Source organism: Martes martes (assembly GCF_963455335.1).
Source record: "Martes martes genome assembly, chromosome: 15".
Lineage (NCBI taxonomy): Eukaryota > Metazoa > Chordata > Mammalia > Carnivora > Mustelidae > Martes > Martes martes.
The window spans coordinates 15,283,341-15,302,120 of record NC_137903.1 but is presented as its reverse complement, the minus strand read 5'-3'; the positions used below and the strand labels follow the sequence as shown (position 1 = coordinate 15,302,120).

The following is an 18,780-nucleotide window of genomic DNA, read 5'->3' as shown; positions in this document are numbered from 1 at the left end:
TAGAATGTTTGAATTGGTATCAAAATCCCACTCGTGGGCTGTGTAACTTTGCAGATGTTCCCTAATCTTTCTCTGCCTCGGTTTCCTCATTTGTAACCTGGGGGTAATAGTCACACTTACCTCCTAGAGCATGTATTATAGAACTCTATCCAACTTCAAGGAACAAAATATTAAAGTAATAGCTCTTTTATTTTTTTTTTAATAATAGATCATGTCTCTCGAAGGTTCTCAGTCTAGAGAGGACCCAAAAAAAGGTAAACCCTGAGGATGCCACGGGGTAAATGCCATAGCTCTGTCCACAAAGACCTCATCCCCACATCTATGTGTGTCCTCCTGAAGCCACGAGCTCCAACAGAGGAGGGCCAGCGCGTCACTGATTCTCTATTACAACCTTAGCAGCTGGCATTAGTGTGGAGGACTGAATAAATAATGAATCCTGTCTCTGTCTCTCCCTGGTTGTGACCTTTCATGAAGAACATCGTATCTCTAGGCCTCAGTTTTTCCTCAGTCAATATTTGACTCATGATGCCTTACCAGATAGTCACATATAGTATATAAAATGTTACACAATATTAGCCACTAAAATTACTACACAAATATAAGCATGATTCAGATACCAGGCAACAAGACGTAAAATAGGCGTCTTGCATTTTACGAGGTTTTCAGCAATTTACTTCATTTTACTCGAGTGTCATCACACGTTATAATGTGATTTCAGCATATACACTATGTTTCTTCTCAAATGGCCCAAAATTCATATGACACTGAATCACACATTTGAGTCTTAATATTACCCTGCATTCATGAAGATGTGAAAGTAGTTAACTCATGCAACAGTAGAATTTGTTTGATATGACATTGTCTCAACCGGGCATGGTGAGTGGGATTAGGGACCACTCAAGGGGACCAAATGACAGGAGACAGAATAAGGACCCCAATTTTAAAGACCACACTTTCAGACAATTTCAGACTACATCTATCTGAAATATACATAGTCTAACATAGACGAGAACTATTTATCAATACCTATAGGAGTCTTACCTGTGGCCGTGTAGTTCTCTTCACTGCCCGAATAGACTAGCATCCCATCCATATATAAAGAGTACTGAGTTATAATACCATTTGCTTTTTTGGGTGGATCCCAGGATAGTAACAAAGAATTGGGAAGAGATTTGGCGACTGGTGGCTGAACTTCCTGTGGGGCTGTGGGGGAAAAAAAAAAGATTCATAGAGTCTAATTTTAGTTTACTTTTCTAATTCAAATTTTTCAGACCTAAACCAATAAATCATGAAATAAACCTGATATTCCATGCATAGAAATATTTCTGATTCGTGGGCAACTTGTCAGTAATTGCTTTAGGAACAGTACTAAATAACTGTCCTGAATTTATGAGAATTTGCACTAATGATGGATGGGGAGTATTACCCTAGTTCACTTGACTGATGCTTGCATTACTTCATTAGGAGTATTATTAACCCGTAATCTCTATTTGGGGCTGTGCCTATTAAAGCAAATTGAACAGAAGGAGTCCCTACCCTTGAGGAGCTTTTGATCTAAGGTGGGCAATGCTGGGGAGGGTGATTCATGACAGATATGAAAAAACTTATGTGTTTCTGTAGAATTAACCTGCAAGTATGGAATCAATTGAGTTAATTATAGATGAAAACGACATTGTAAGTTTGTTTTTCTCAAATAAGGTTCTGTTTATTTTCTGTAATGGTGAATAAATTGGATTCACAGGAACTTAAAGTTTAAAATATTGACCCTAAATACATCTTTGATTTGGTACATTGGCTGTAACTTTAAGAAAAAGCTGGAAGTTGGGAATTCCTTAATTAATGAAGAGGGAATGGTGAACTGGGCCATTAGGAATCCCTCTGGGATACAGCTGTGAAGTAGGTTCGAAGGGTTTTAGGCAAAACCTGGACAGAAGGGGTAGGGGACATCCAGAAAATAAGGATGCTCGTCCCACACTAAGGCTGGTGGAAGCATTTGAAAAAGGAGAGGACCATCATATGGATCATGGGGCCCAGCAGAAGCAATGCCCCAGTAAGAGAAACAGGCTTGACTCTCCAGAGACTTGACTAAGAGAACCCTGGGAAAACACGGATGACAGGTCACTGATGGCGTAGTCCAGGTGAGGAGGCTCTCGTCGGGGCAAGGTCACATGAAGGATTTCACAGACCCCTCTATCTTGGTTCATCTGTGTGACCGGGTACTTGCTAAAGGATTTGCAAGAGGGAAGGGGAAAAGAGGGAGTCAGGAAGGAGGGCAGACGGATGCTGAGGGAGAGAGACTGGCTGACTCTTCCCCAGAGGATCAAGCTTTCCAATCTCCTAAATAACTTGACAACTAGAGAGTAGAAGCGATGTGTAATTCCTCTCATCCAGGAGAGAGAAATATGAAGTAACAATGCTTCCAATGTTGGGAGGGCTGTTATTTCTTGAAGTGATGCGTTCTGATGCTTGAGCAAAGCTTTCACTTTGGAGTGCTAAAATATTTTCTCTTTCTCACTGCCTTCCTAACGTATGCTTGCTGAAACATTAATTTATGCCAACAGTTTGTAAGTTCCAAGTACAACAAAAGTGAGACTTCAGTCAGAAGGAACGGAGCAGTGATTAATAATGCCTCAACCAGCATTTCGAGGCTCCATCATACTGAAGTAATTGTTGCCTGTGCTGGTGTTTAGCAGTTCAAAGAGACCATGGAAATCAACCGTTTGATTCTCAATTTCATACTGTGCCGTACAATCAATTCTTTTTAGTCAGACTGTCTCTAGATTTACTTCTGAGCCATAGTAAAATGAGGAAGCTTTCATTAATCTTTCAGATGCTTCATATTAATGACAAGGCTCTTGCATGAACAATGTAACAGCAATTAAAAAGCCCATTAATCTGCATTACAGCTATTAAAGATGCATGTCATTAAAGGGTATGGAGTTTGATTCATTTTCGCACCCCCCCAAAAAATGGAGCAATTATGGCCTGGCAATGCACTTTGTCATCAAATTAGGTTGGGGTTTTCCAGCAAATGGCCTTGCAGCATTTAGCTCTTCTCCTATTTTATTATTCATAACTGAAATGTGGAAGTCAAGACCTTTGAAATTACTTTACCTTCTTGTGGAGTAGAGATGTTCAATGCCTGTGAGCTCTCGGTACAGCCAGCCAAAGTGCAAGCAGTTAGGGTTACTGCATAGTTTTTGAAGGGTAGCAAGCCTGTCACTATGCCTATAATAAAAGGGGGGAAAAAGGAGGTTTGCATGTTTACTGTAAGCAGCTATAAAGAGCTGTGTGTGTGTGTGTGTGTGTGTGTGTGTGTATGAGAGAGAGAGAGATGTAGAGACACAGAAACAAACAAACAAAAATGCCCCTTTAATTCATTTTCCTGCCTGTGTGCTGATTACAGAACAGAGTGACTAGCAAAAAAGAATTGAGACCAACTTATTGTTAAAACAACTTGAAACAGCATTTTCCCAAATGTGCGCCTCAGAACATTAGTGCCCTGAGATGTTCCCCTGCAAAGATGGGTTTCCATACATAGTTCATGAAGCAGAGCACCGTGTATCTGATAGTTAAGATGCATATTATCCTATTCTAGGATTCTAGACCTCCTGCAGAATAAAACTATTCAATTTTCTCTAACCTAGCATTTTTCAACCTTATTCAACGAGAGTCCTTTTTACATAGCATCTATTAACACACTTTAGGAAATGCTAATCCCAAGAGTGGCTTCATTACTTTAACGGTAGGATACACATATACAAACTATTTGTTCATGTTACAACTAACAAATATGCAAATCAACATAGTTGAACAATTAGCAAATTAGATAATTATGCTTTTGTGCTTCTCCTTGCAAAATTATTAGTTTATTTAATTAAGACACCTGTCTTAAACAGAAGTGGTACACATGGAGGTGTCAAATTAACCTGGCTTGGTGGTGAATATCTAAGATTTGTTCAGCAATTAAAAGTACCTGTAGAAATGAAAGCACATTTTGTTTACTAATGTTCATAATCAAGGCAGGAGCTCTTTATTTACTTGATCCCAGGAATTAAAGAAGTATCAAAAATATAATTTGTATATTTGTTCACCATTGTTTTTTACTGTGGACATTTTTCAGTTGCCTTTAGTCCTAACCACATAGATTGTCAACACTCTTTTTTTTAAAAGATTTTATTTATTTATTTGACAGAGAGAGACACAGCGAGAGAGCAAACACAAGCAGGGGGAGTGGGAGAGGGAGAAGCAGGCCTCCCGCTGAGCAGGGAACCTGATGCAGGGCTTGACCCCAGGACCCTGGGATCACAACCCAAGCCGAAGACAGAGGCTTGCTCAAGGGCTGAGCCATCCAGGTGCCCCGATTGTCAACACTCTTAAAAAAAAAAAAATGGTCTCAGTTATGGTATCCCTGTATTTTGTAAACCTTCAGTAGCCTAGAGAATGTATTATTATTTAAATATGCCGACACTGGTAACAGCCTACATCCTTCAAACATAAAATTTAACATATATGTTTTCCTATTCCCTCTCCCTAATAGAAATTTTTTAAAAAATCAAATGAGCAAAGGGCAGGTTGACACAAAAACCAGAGCTATTGTCTACTTGGGCACTTCCCATGTGTCAGTCCCCACTGATGGCTTGGCTGCCGAGTGTTCATTCCAGCAGCTCCTCAAGCACTGCTCTGGACCCCCGAGCCCTCTCTGCTGCACTTGGCACCATCACCTTAACACTTAGCCAAAGAAGACACTGAGCCAGTGACCTAATACACACACACACACATGACTCCCTCATGCCAAATTCAGCTCCCTCTAATCTGGAACCAGCCTCACATCCTAACCTTCTCCTCTCCTTTGTTCCTGCCACAGGGACTGTTACTTCTTCTTGAACTTCCCAGACCATGACCCACATTCCAAATTTGCTTTAAGAAGTTCTTTCTCCGGGTGCCTGGGTGGCTCAGTGGGTTAAGAAGTTCTTTCTCCTTCCACTAGATGTCTTAAAAGAAGGCACGCATTGCCACTTACGCATCTCATCATGCGGTGGTGAAGTGGTCAAGAGGATAGACCCGTGTTTGCCTGGGTCCAAACACGAGTTCTGCTACTGATTTGTTGTGTGGGCTTGGACAAGTTGTTCAGATCTCTGTGCCTCAGTTTTCTTAACTGTAAACAGATAAAACAATACCTACCTTGAAGGAGAGGTCTCAACTCTCATCTGTGAGTTGGGGGCAGTAGAGAACTTAGCTCATAGAATTACTAACAAGATTAAGTGAGTTTAGGGGTGGAAAGTGCTTGACACAGAGCTGTGTAAAGAGAGAGATCTAGCAGAGGCTGTGTCAGTCCAAGCCGTTACTACTACAACCCAGTTTCCTGCCCACACCGTGCCACTAAATCCTGATTTCTATCTTTGAAAGATAACTAGTAATCTCCAAATATCAGATCAAGTAACCCTTCCTCAAATCCTTATCTTCTCTCCACTTACTGGGCTTTGACTCCCTCAGCTCTCTCTGTGCCACTGAATTTCCCCAGTTGTTTTCCTTAGCTCTTGAGAGCTACTTTCTTTCCTTGACCTGATTAGCTCTCTTCCCATTGGAGTCCTTTAAATAGCTCTTGTTCTACAAGGTAGTATCTTCAGGCTTCTTTCTGTTTCTAAACACTTGCCACTGTGAACTCTTCAAGCCCCATCTCTCATTTGCGTCTACGGACTTCACATCTCTCCCCAGCTCTGGTTCTGCATCTCTACCTGCAGCTCATATACCCCATCTGGATGTCTCACTAGCATTTCATTCTCAATATGCTCTGATCCAGACCTAACAGCCTCAACTATTTCATATGCTTTGTTTTCCCATTTCTTAATGTTTCACCATAATCCCAAAAGTCCAGACTCAAAACTAAGGTAACCTTATGAGATACGTTCTAGCCATTTTATCCTTCAAAAATATCTGGTATTTGTCAGCACTAGCTGAGGGCAGGGGCAGAGGGAGAAGCAGCCTCCTTGCTGAGCAGGGAGCCTTATGGAGGCTCCATCCCAATCTCCTGGGATCAAGACCTGAGCAGAAGCCAGACGCTTAACAAACTGAGCCACCCAGGTGCCAAAGATTCAGCACTTTCTCCCCTCTTGTCAGATTACAGTGAGTGGTTGGGAGGGGGCTGGTTAACCAAACCACCTTCCCCAATTCAGAACAAAGTCATATTTTTGCTTGGGACATGTGGTTTACATCTTGTTTCTCAATACGGAGTGTTTATGAGGATGGATTAAAGTTGATGGTTATGAGAAGTTCTGCTGTCACCAAAGAAAGAGAGTAAGTATATTCTCCCTAATATTAATTAAGATAGTTTTCTTGGAGACATATATCCATAGAGATCATTGAGTGACTGGCCAAATGGCCACATTTGAAGAGTCAGAGTCTTACTTAGATTATATACTCTCCAGAAAAAAAAAAAAATGGTAGTACTACTATGACAATATATCATCATCTAAAAGTATTCCCATTTCTTTTTCTCTATGCTTCTGGGAAAGGTGCTACAGAATACATATGATCTTTACAAGGTTTTTAAGAAAATGTTAGAGCTCAAAGGCTCCTAATGATAACAGTAATACGTACGTTAATACATAAAGCAGAATTCTTGTGTATGTGACAATTGGACAAGGGCATTTGTAAGATCTGGACTTCCTAGTCCAATGTGATAGGAGATCTAGATTTAATTAAAGACAAAGAGAAAGCAGGATAATCATTGAAAGTACATTTCAGCATTATATTAAAAATAATACTGAAAAATATATAGTGGGACATATTTCAAAGGAGTCCTAGGCAGAAAAATACAGCATATATTCTGTGTCTGTAGAAAACCCAGTAAGAGAGGATGTCCAGGTAGGTCAGTTGGTTAAGGGTCTGCCTTTGGCTCAAGTCATGATCCCAGGGTCCTAGGATCAAGTCCTGCATTGGGCTCCCTGCTGGGCAGGAAGCCTAATTCTCCCTCTCCCACTCCTCCAGCTTGTGTTCCGTCTCTCGCTATGTATCTCTCTGTCCAATAAACAAATAAAATCTTTTAAAAAATTAAAAAAAAGAAAACCCAATAAGAGAAAGTGGGGTGATCTCCTTTTATGACACCTGGGGTATTTAAAATAAAGAAGGATATCCCGACAGTGAGAAATGTTAAGATTGGCTGGGATATGAGTCTCTTTCTTTGAGAGATATCACAAAGGAGCCTTTTTTCCCTTTGAATTTAAAACCGTCCCTAACTCCAGACCAGCCAGATGACCTCTCAAATTCCCTTTCAGCCACAAAACTCTGTGAAATCAGAAAATGGTCCCAACCATGTCAGGAAACCTGCCAATCCCTTTTGATAATGGAAGAGGATGAGCTGAAAAAAACATTCAATAAGCATAAAGTAAGCATTATTGATGTCTTAAAAGTGTTAGTATCCCAAGAAACACAGGAGTGTTGGTAACCAGATTAAAATCATTGGCACCAGCAGGACCAGAACTCTCACTGCTAAGCGATAATGCATTTTACATTAATGCTTAACATTGAGAAATCCTGACATGCCACACCAAGGGAGTTTGAAGTAAAGTAAGTATATTCCCTTTGAATTGTAGTCCTGTGGGCCTTGGTGCGTGCAGAAAGCCCCAGCTGAAGGAGCAGGCACAGGGACTTCATTTCCGGGAATAAAGCACATCAGAGAAGAAAGTTCCAGAGTCCTGGTGACTCCAAACTCTGTGCTCTGAGGATTTCCACCTAGCAGAGGGCAAGAGCACCTTGGTCCTGGAGAACCCTGAAATTGTAAAGTCCCTCAAAATGATTTAGGGAACTCCTTGAGCGCCAAGGACATGTCCCTCTCCTTCTTGACTGGTCCCATTTTCCAGCAGCTCTTCCACGGTTTACCAAAGCTGCCACTTGATGCCTGACCAAAAAACGAAGACTTTTCCTACTGCTTAGTGCCGCTGGGCCATCTCCCCCACTAGAAGGGACCCTCCCCCCCCCATTCCCATTCTACACTTTCCAGTGAGTTGGCAAAGTGACAGACATTGTTTCTTTTGACCAATGAGGATGATTTCCAGCACGTTCTTTCCTTTGCTCTAGCCTCAAGTTTCAAAGGAGCCAAAGAGAAATATTAGCAATTGGAGGCAGCCCGATGACCTAAGAGAAAATCGTTGTGGAGCTGACACCAGCGGTGCGAGCTTTTGAGCCTCTAATAGAACTCTGAGTGCCGAGAGGCAGGAAGGCAACAGAAGAGTCAGCTGTGACGTTGGAATTTTATGATTAACTCTTCCGACTAAACGCAGACAAGTACAAATGCTCTGCCCGGAAACCAAGCCCGAGACACAAAGCAAAATGGCATTCTTTTGAAAGCCACACACATTTTGGAGAAGGAAAAAAAAAAACCGTTTCTATTTACATACTTGAACAGGCTCCTCCTCCCTCCCCCAGCCCACCCCCAGCTGCCAACCTAGGTGTTTGGCCGGCATCCACTGTAATCTGTTCTCCTTCATTATGTTAATCTGTGGGCGGAAAGATTTCTGTCATCTTCGAATCGCTTGTACAGCAATGGTAAACACCTTGGCCTGTCTGTAATTGGACAGGTGTCTGCATTGATGTCACCCAGCTTTTAATTCAATTAAAGGACTGGCCGCTCTCCTCTCATTAGCCACTCATTTCTGCTGCACTTTTCGTCTGACAGTGAGCTCTGCACACAGCAATTGCCTACCCTGAGACCAGAGTCTGGGGTCCCCTCGCAAAGATCACGCCCGCTATTTCAGATGGACTTGAACAATCCAGGAGTATTTTCCTGTTAGCAAAGGCATTTGGAATAATATGCACACTCCCTCTTTCTCTGACTCTCTCCGGCCCCTTTCTTCCCTCCCTCCCTCCCTCTCTTTCCCTTTAAATTCTGTATTATCTAAACAGTTTCTTCTACCTACTAGCCAGTAATTAGGAGCAGTCCAGCAAACAGAAAAGCTGTTTCTAGCTTCTTCTCCCCAGGGCTTGTCTCCATCTCAAGGGAACTCATCAGAGTACAATGCTCTTATTTATTTGCTGGCATTTCACATTTGGATCAAGAAAGTGAGGGTGGGCAAGGGACAGGCATTTATTAAGAGGGCCATCTGGTAAGGGATACCACACAGGCAGGGCTGCTCTGGCTACCTGGAGACATAATGGAAGAAGCCACCTCTTCGGAGAAAACCAGCCAGAGGACAGAAAGCAGAAGAGAGCGAGACTTTTCCGGTGTCAGATTCGGCGGTGCCGATAAATTCTAATGCTTTAAGTTTACATCCCAGAATAAGTTTTGAGCTGCAAACCAACCCAGTGGATGGATTAAAGAGAGTAAATCAATCCAACATGCCATGCTTTCTGCCCACTTAAAGGAACCTCTGAAAATAAATTAAAGTTCTAACACAGACATTTTGACACAGTGACCCCATGAAACTGAATAATGACATTTGTTAAATATGGATGAAAATTTAATGGTCTAACAGAGATCTGGAAACACACCCAGGATGCTTCTCCTTTGGTTCTGAACAGCCTAGGAAGGTGGCAATTTGTTATTGTTGCGTTTTTCAGTAATATTGTAAATGAGAATAAGGATCTCTAGTACTTATAAAATGAAAGACAGTTTTCACTTTAACCAAAAAGTGGAACAGTAAACACCGTTACCCTAAACCTACGGTAATCCTTTGAAAACTCAGACACTAATTTTCTGCATTTAATTTTTTTTTTCAAAGGGTCTTTCCGATCTTGTTTAAAACTTCTAGTCAGGATTACAGAAAGTCATATACCTTGGATCAAAAAACTAAACAGATTCTGATGCTTACAAAGAGGAAAAAAATTTTATTCTTTTATTTTCTTTATGAGACATAGGGTCTTATCCCAGTCTTTGAGAAAGGCTTAAACAGGGATTTTAATTGACCTCAAATTGTTACCCATTTAAGATTCTCTCAGCAGGCTTACATCTAACCTCAAATTTTTAATCAATGCCTTTGCAGTAAGAACTATAGTTTCTGTCATTTTCATTCTAATTCTGCAATAGGTTTGAAGCCATCCACTCACGTTAACTCTTCATCTAACCTCAGGGGCCGACGCTGGAATCATTAGGACTCTCCGAGAAGTTACTGGACTCAATTAAGTGGGGAGACAGTGGGAAAAGAAAAGAAAAATGAAAGTCATCCCTTATGATGGGAGTCCCAGGTCCCCCGCAGAGGGCCTCCCATACTATCATCCCGTTGTACAGATGGGTCTGCTATAGGGCTGACTTTAGAAGGTATTGCTCAGGTCTAACAGCAGAGCTGAGAACCTACTAGTCTTCTGTCTCCAAGATTATGGTTCTTGCTATTCAACCTAAACCCTCGTTCTACGAGAAGAAAAAAGATGGATTGAAATAATGTCCCTAAAAAAGAATAGCATACTTTTTGATAGCAAATTATTTAAGATCACACCCTAAAATTCGTTAAAAGGTTCAAATTTATTAGTAAATCCTACTGGGTTTAAACAGAAAGTAGCACACTTATCCTCCAAAATGAACAAGTGTGTATGTCCATAATATTCCCTTTTAAAAACAACTGATTCAGGACGCCTGGGTGGCTCAGTTGGTTAAGCCACTGCCTTCGGCTCAGGTCATGATCCCAGGGTCCTGGGATCGAGTCCCACATCGGGCTCCTTGCTCAGCAGGGAGCCTGCTTCTCTCGCTGCCTCTGCCTGCCTCTCTGCCTGCTTGTGTGTACTCTCTCTCTGACAAATAAATAAATAAAATCTTAAAAAAAAATAAAAAATAAAAATAAAAACAACTGATTCATAAAAAATCCTGTATAAGTGCAAGTGTGTACTCAGGTGCTTTTTGAGTACAACGCTGGCCATGGAGATACATATATATACATATATACACACACACACACACACACACATATATATACACATATAATATACTATATATATAATATTTATACACACATATAAAGTTTTTTATTAGTTCCAACTGCAATACACATATAAAATGGTCCGAAGTTAGAAAACAGAATAATTGGGGATGACTATTTTCTTTCTTTACCAAATCTGACTGGCAACCTTGAAGTATTTCTATCAACTGCTATAGTATTATAAACGTGCCTAGTTGATTATCACTATGCAGCAAAATTTATACGTCGCCATCATTTTTAACCACGGTACAACATGTTACCAAAAAGAAATCCGCACCCTGCTCTGCAGATTCTTACCGCATAAAAGAAAATGAATAACTTATAAAAAGGCCTATCTGGAGATTTCACAATGTACAAGTAGTTCAGGCACATTATGTATTCAGCAGAGTTAGACAAAGCTATTAACTCATCAACACTGCATTACCTAATGAAATTCTTCTACATTAGCTAAGCAGGAACATTACATCATTTCTATTTTTACTATTTATGTCATAGGCCATATTTTTGTCCTGTGAATTTTTGCAGACCATTTCTTTCAAGATTTACATTTAAAGAAATAGTTTGTAATAAACTATAAACATGGAATATTAATTTATGAGGTACTATAAAAATGGCAAAGCCTTCCTCAAAATTCATCTTTTAATAATACCATCAAAATGAATTTTGAAAATTTACTTCTGAAGTTTGTTGTGGCAGAGACCACTAAGGACCTTCCTATGATAGATTTTCCTTCTCTTTCACAGTACAATACAATGATAGCTGGACAAGTGGCCATTTTGAATAAGGAGTTTCTCAGCAGCTAACTCTAGCCATGGGACTATGAACTTAGTTCACAGACTTTAAATTCACAGACTTAAGTTCATAGTCACATGATATACCTAGTGTACACATAAGTGTATAGAAGTGTAGGAATAACTTCTGAAGTATGTCTTTGAAGTGAATGTGCATATCCTTTCTCAACCATCCCTGCTTCCTGCTGGATGGAAACCAGACTGGACTGTTGAAGCTCATGCAGCCATCTTGGACCATGAGGCAGTAGTCCCCTCCCTAGGATGGTATAGCAGAAAGATGGAAGTGTATGGGTCCCCGGCACTGTCAACATCCCACCCCTACACTGACTAACTATGAACACCTATTACCAGAAAAAAGAAAAAACTTAATCTTGTCTATGTCACTGTTATTTGGATTCCTTCAGTGCAATGAAATAAAAATGGAAACTCATTTCTATTATCTTTTCCCATAAAACTCTGATTTTTTAAAAAATAAAATATTCTACCTCGGAAACCATATTTTTATGGTGTGAAAGCAGATTGCTTATTATGTGTATTTTACCACAATTAAAAAATATTAGGAAAGAAACAATAAAAGCAGATCGTAAAGGTAGGAACTAGTTAGTGTTAGCCTAGAACAGAGTAGATAAATGCTGTTGTTTCTGATAAATGAATATTTTCTGCTCTGTGTAATTATCAGCATTATAGCAATATAGGCTTCCAATATTTTTAATTGCAAATTATAGCACTTGAGTTCCATTAGGAAGTATAAGTTTGGGAACTAATTTTTAAATTCTATTTACCCTACCGATGTTTTTTTCATTGAGAATATGTATACTAAATTCCACATATATGTTTAACTTGTGATAATTCTGCATAATATTTCCTAAAATTAGAGAACTATAGCACTGATGAGACTTTAGTAAGAACCACTAGTTCAATACTCAACTCAGCAGGATATAACAATATTAACATTTCATTAACTACAGAGGTGGTAGCAGAAAGCTGCATCTGTTCATTTGTCTAGTTCTTCATTACTTAAGAAAAGTGTATTGATCGTCTACCTTGAGCAAGGCTCTGAACAAGACTTAAATAAACATAAAATATGATACTTGACTTCTGGAGCTCCTTGTCTAATGAAGAAATAACATGCTTGCACAAAGAGCACCCATAGGCAGTTTTAACAATTGTGAGTAAGACTTCCCAACTGAACAGAAAAACATTGAAGTTTATTTTTTAAGACTTTGTTTTCTTAATGGAGAGAGCGCGCATCCATGAGAACACACAAACAGGGAGAGCAGCAGGCAGAGGGAGAGGCAGGCTCCCCACTGGGCAAGGAGCCTGATGTGGGGCTTAATCCCAGGACTCTGGGATCATGACAGGAGTTGAAGGCAGGAGCTTAATCAACTGAGTCACCCAGGTGCCCACAAGTTTTTAATATAGTCATTTCTCTGCAGATTTCTCAGAGGATTATAATAATAGTTCATATACATATATGTACAACCACAGAAACAGTAACATCTCACTTACTGAGGGACTGATATCTGGGGTTAAATTCCAAAGTCAGGCATAAGGCAAAAATCACTTATGATTTAAAGTCCCTTTGACAACTCCTTGTATGGTCCATAAAGTATGGTAGATTTGGTTTTGTATGTGCCTCTAACTTTTCATTAATCAAGGATTCTCTAGGGTTCTTGGTTCTCCATTCTTTTTGTAGGCACCCTAACAATGAGTTTTACATTTTTGTCAGTGATTGGGAAAACCTAAAATTCTTTGCACATTGTTCCCAGATAACAGATAATGGCAACTTCAGGATTAGATAGCATCCTTTGCCCATGACATTATTTTGAGAGGTTCCCCCCCCCACCACCATGCGTAGTTAAATGTTGTAACTTAAATGCATGCAGATTAGATTCTACTACTAAGGTTACAATTATCTTTCACACTCTGAATTGCACTGGGATCTTTTTGCACTAAACCCAATGGGCATCATGAAATTTAAAACTTATTGTTTGCTTGTTTTCCTATTTCTTATATAAATATTGAGCTCCGTGACTTCTACTGGACACATGGGGTGGGCAGCAGTAAGGTTGGCCTTGTTAGAGACGCAGAATCTCACACCTATCTCCATATCAACTAAATCAGAGTCTGGATTTTACCAAGATATCTAGTAATTCTCATTTCTTTTCCTTGGGTGACTTTCAGAAGCACTGCCCTTAAGGGTCAGAGACCCTACTAACCCTGCCTCTACTTCTCCACTTGTCCTTAGCATTACTCTGCCTACAAAGCTAGTGCAGGTGGAACAAGGGGCAGGAGAAAACAAAGCAGGGGTAAGTTCAAGCCCAGCCAGTGAAAAATGATACCTTCTCACCTGACCATTCTCCTTGTCCCACGTTCTTTAATACGTGATCTCTCTTCAAGAGAATCAACTGGAACACTCTGTCTAATGCAGATTTACAGACCCTAGATCAAATATACAGACTCTGGTGTGGGAGACCCAAGAATCTGTATTTTATAAGCAATCCAGGAATCCCTTTAGGGCCAATAGAGTTGAGAATCACTCATTATTACTACCAGGCTACAGAAGAGAAAGAAAGAGAGGCAGACACCTTCAGTGCGTGACACAACTTCTTTAAGAAGAATATCAGAGTCTATTGTATGTGAAGACTGAACCAATTTTAGTAGCAAAAGTTGTAATATTAGTTCTATTATAAATTAAAATGTCTTTCACTTATTTTCCTATATAAATTTAGATTTATTTGGGTAATCTGAAAGATTATGATAGGCTCTTCTGCTAAACTACAGCGAATAATAAATATCATTAATTATTATTATTTATTATTATGAAGAAGGAATATATAACTTCTAACCTTTAGCTCAGTGCAATGTAACAATGGAATTGAGAAAATATTTTCTGTGTATCAATTATAGCCCTAACACTATGTCAAATGCTATACTAACTATGCAGATAAGTTTATATGTTTAATATCTTCAGGGAAAACAAGAAAAAAAATTATTGTATATGTGCAGGTTCTTGAATCCGCTCATTCTTGACATAATTTCAAATCAAATTGTGAAGTCACTTTCTGAGCAGCCCTTGGTTTGAAGGGAAATGCCAGGACTGTCTCTCTGGGAAGCAACTTCGCATGTTAACAGGGCTGGAGGGAAAATCAGCAAAAGCTACCAGAGTTAATTGGAGCCCTTTGCAACAAGTCTAAAGATACACTGGAGTGATAACTGCAGGGCTTTCTACCCTGAGGCTCCAGCTGAGGAAATGAACTTTCAAGAACTCTCCGCTCTGAACCTTAGCCTTTAGAGGGCACAGAATCCAGACCCTGTCGCCCAAAGGGGCCCATTTGCTCCTGAGTGGGGCTGTTAACCCTTGCACTCTTCACTGCGACTGGGATTTATCTCATTTAATCCTCTGGTAGCCAGATTCATGAATGGTAAATATTCTGCCCCATTACTCTATTCTCCCAGTGCTCTCAGTTAATATTCATTTTTTTCCTTTTGCTTTTGCATTTTGTGTGACCATAATTCCCCACCTCTTTGCAATACTCAGGCACTTAATTTTTGTTGTCCTGTGATTTTCCTTTGCTAATTTTATCCACTTAATATTAATATCTTATCATTTTTATAAAGACATTTATCTTTTTTTGTCCTCCATTCTCAAATTTCGGTTGGGAGATGAAAGTTGCCATATGCATTTCTGGGTAAAATTAAGACTTGATCACGGTGTCAAACTCCTCCCTTTCCCAGTGTTTCCCCATGCTGGCTGTACAAGAGAATTATTTTCAGGTATTAAAGACATCAAGGCCCAGGCTGCATCCTAAACCAAAAAGTCAGACTCTTTGCAGGTAGAACCTGGGTTTCAGTATTTTTTTACAGCTTCCTCGGCAGCTCAGTGCATACCCATGGTGGAGAAACACAACCTTACAAGAACACCAATGAAATGACCAAACGTTTAGAAATACCTGAAAGGACACCAGGCAAAAACAAGTGGACTGCTGGAAAGAGAGCCCACGGCAAACCCAACCCCATCTGGGTACAGAATGCCTATAGGTTCTCAGCCTCCTTCACCAAACCCTTGGTAGAAGGGTGTTGAGATTTACTTATTGCCAGGAGGCTACTACAATTTTACCTCAATTGACCTGGCATAATCCCAGTGAAGTTTTTTTTTAAGAGAAACTAAGTGGCTAGTAAGGTGATTTGAAAATGATTTAATTTTCTTGAGCAAACACTCAGTCTGAAGGTATATTTAAGGATGGGGCAAGTGAACTGTGGACAGAAAAATTTAAAAATCAGTTTAGAAGGTTCAAAGAGCAGAATCGGTAATGAAAAATCAGAAAACAAAAAGGGAAACAATTACAAAGTCATAACTTAGAATTAGAGACCAAGGAGTATAAAGATGAATTTGTTGAACATTCACTATGTGCCTGGTTCTGAGCAAAATATTCTATAGAGGTAATTCATTTTTTAATCTTCACTACAATTCCATAACATAAAGGTTTATAGGTAAAGAAATTCTGATACAGGAATATGTTTTTTTAATGTGCCTAGGATCACACAGTTAACAAATGACACAGCTGGAATTTGAACCTAGATCGATTTGACTCTACAAGTTGTGTTCTGGACTGCAAAAATAGACAATGTTGAAAACTGCTATTTCCCACCAGAAGTAATAATGATATATACAACAGCAACCCTTCCAAGCCAAAGAAGGACCCATGTCTGAAGAATAAAAGAGCTGGCCATATAACAGAAAGAAACACATGAAAAGATGCCAACACATTTTATTGCAACCTAATCGGTAAAGAACCTTATGTGAACCAATAAAGCTAAATTACCTTGTGCATCCATCACCAGCATTGTCTCAGTCAAAGAAATACCACTTTAACAATCAGAAGTCAACATTACAACCTCACCAAAGTCACTTCAGAAATGCTAAAGGGGGATTAATTTAAGACCAATCACAAAACTGGTCATGACCTACTTTACTTATATTCCTCTCCCAATACCTTGTTATCTCAACCAAATGACAAAGCAGCTGCCACTATCTGATTTCCACACTCCTCCCAACTCCACCAAATCCAGCTCTCTGACTACTTCCTTCCCCCTGCCTCACTTTCTGTTTTTCTTTTCTCTTTACTGTTAAATGTTCCATAATCTTTTAGATTACTTCTTATATATGTCCTTGTCTCTTTATTTCACAATTGTGAACAGCACATATACCTTTAACTCCTTGAGGAAAAAAAGTTAAAGAATTCATACTCCACACAGGCAAGAGCTAAAAATAAAAGAATAGTTCTAGAAAGTATTAAAAAACAATAACAAAACCAGAAAGTATGAAATATGATGGCAGAAATAAGAGCAATTTGATGAATTATAAAAATAAATGTGAATGAGCTAAACTCCCAGTTCAACTTCAAGTTGAATATAAAACTAAATCAAACTAGATGCTATTTATAGAGATATAACTAAAATAATGTGACTTTGAACATTAAAATATAAATAATGAATGTAAAGTAATAAGAAAAAGGAAAAGACAAAGAGAAAGCAAGTTTCCAGAAGAGAAATTAACTAAATTGCATTGATAGTTGAGACTTTTTCCTTAGTTCTCTACAGATTGAGTATATAAAAATAAATATAATTGGTCAGTGGCTCTCTAACTTTATTTTCTCTGCACACCGTTCACATGACCGACATATCCTATAGCAACATCCAATAACATATCGCACTGTCTTTCAATCTAGGGAGTTACCAGAGACCAGTGCTGTAAAGTGTTCTTTAGAAAGGTAAATATGGAAATTGTTGGTGTCCTTAGCAAGGCAAGTGTGCAGAAGCCCCATAAAGTGAAGAAATGGGGACCACATCCATAAATACTTCTTGCTAGAAGCAAGTTCGGGAAGAAGAGAGGGAGTCATAGTTGGCAAGGAATTTAAATAAAAGGAAGGTTTTTAATAATTGGCTTAAGTCTGTTTGTTTATGTTTAACAATGGGGGTTGATAGAGTTTGACTGGTCCTGGGAAGAATTCCTCTGGGCAGCCGTTCTCCAACTTTAGCATGCTTCAGTGTCAGATGAGGAGGGCTTATTAAAACAAGGATGGCTGAGCTCTGCCTCTAGAGTTGCTGATTCAACACGGGTGGGTGGGCTGGAGAATTTACATTAATAATGAGGTCTCAGGTGATGCTGCTGATGCTGGTCCTGGGGCCATAGCTTGTGAACCACGTGGAGAGAGGTTAAGATAGGATTGGGAGGGAGAAAAGTTACCAGTCACATCGCTGAAAAGGCAGGAAGAGTTGGGGTCCAGAAGACTTTGGAAGATTTTATTTTTGATAGGATAAGGAAAGCTTTGTAAAAACAGGAAGGAAAAGAAAAAAAAGAAAAAAAAAACAAATAATGATGGCAAATGCTTAAAGTGTCCCAAAAGAATTTTAAATGTTTTAGCAAACATGAATGCATTTAACCCCTAATAACAACCTTATCTCCCAGAGAAATGAAATTAATATATATGTTTGTCATTAAGAGTGACAGAAATCCTCTAAGACAGATTCTGTTTCTTCTCGGTGTCTAACACAATCTAATACATAAAACCATCAATTGAGTTGGAGGAGGAAGGGAGCTTAGCAACTAGACAGTTTGGGAAAATCTGAAATATTGAATGAGGAGGATAGGAGAAGGAGCTTATTATAGAAATATGGTAGGGTTGGAATCATTATTGGTGCCCATTTGAAAATGAGGACTGAGAATCTGTAGTGACAAACTGCACATATTTTCCCCCACCCACTTAGCTTTAATGTGCAGCCTGGGCAAAGGCAAACTATGGGCTTCATCAGGTTGGGTTTCATCAGGTGGGTGAAATAGGGAGGAAGGGACTGGAAGATGTGAAATTCTGCGTAACTGGTTATCAATTTGGGTGGTAGTTTCTAAGGAATCTAAAGAAGGAGGTAAAGGCTAGATGGGGTTGACCAATAGATAAGGAAAGATAATAAAGCCTATTCCAAAATCCATATAGTTTTTCAAGTTATAAAATTCTTTGACAGAGGACAATTTTTTTCTATCAAATTTGTTGATGCATTTTACTTATTTTTGGTAAAAGCTT

The 18,780-nt window shown here is 39.3% G+C and overlaps 1 protein-coding gene across 2 annotated transcripts in view; it reads right to left on the bottom strand.

Moving 5' to 3' along the window:
• USH2A (usherin) overlaps window positions 1-18,780 on the bottom strand; it is a gene marked incomplete at both ends in the record, with an annotated part of 700,457 nt that overhangs the window by 375,808 nt on the left and 305,869 nt on the right. For both annotated transcript variants that reach the window (XM_080825193.1, XM_080825194.1), the window contains 2 exons: window positions 1,042-1,203; window positions 3,115-3,228. In XM_080825193.1, coding sequence (XP_080681319.1) covers window positions 1,042-1,203; window positions 3,115-3,228 — 276 coding nt within the window. The remainder of the gene's footprint in view (window positions 1-1,041; window positions 1,204-3,114; window positions 3,229-18,780) is intronic.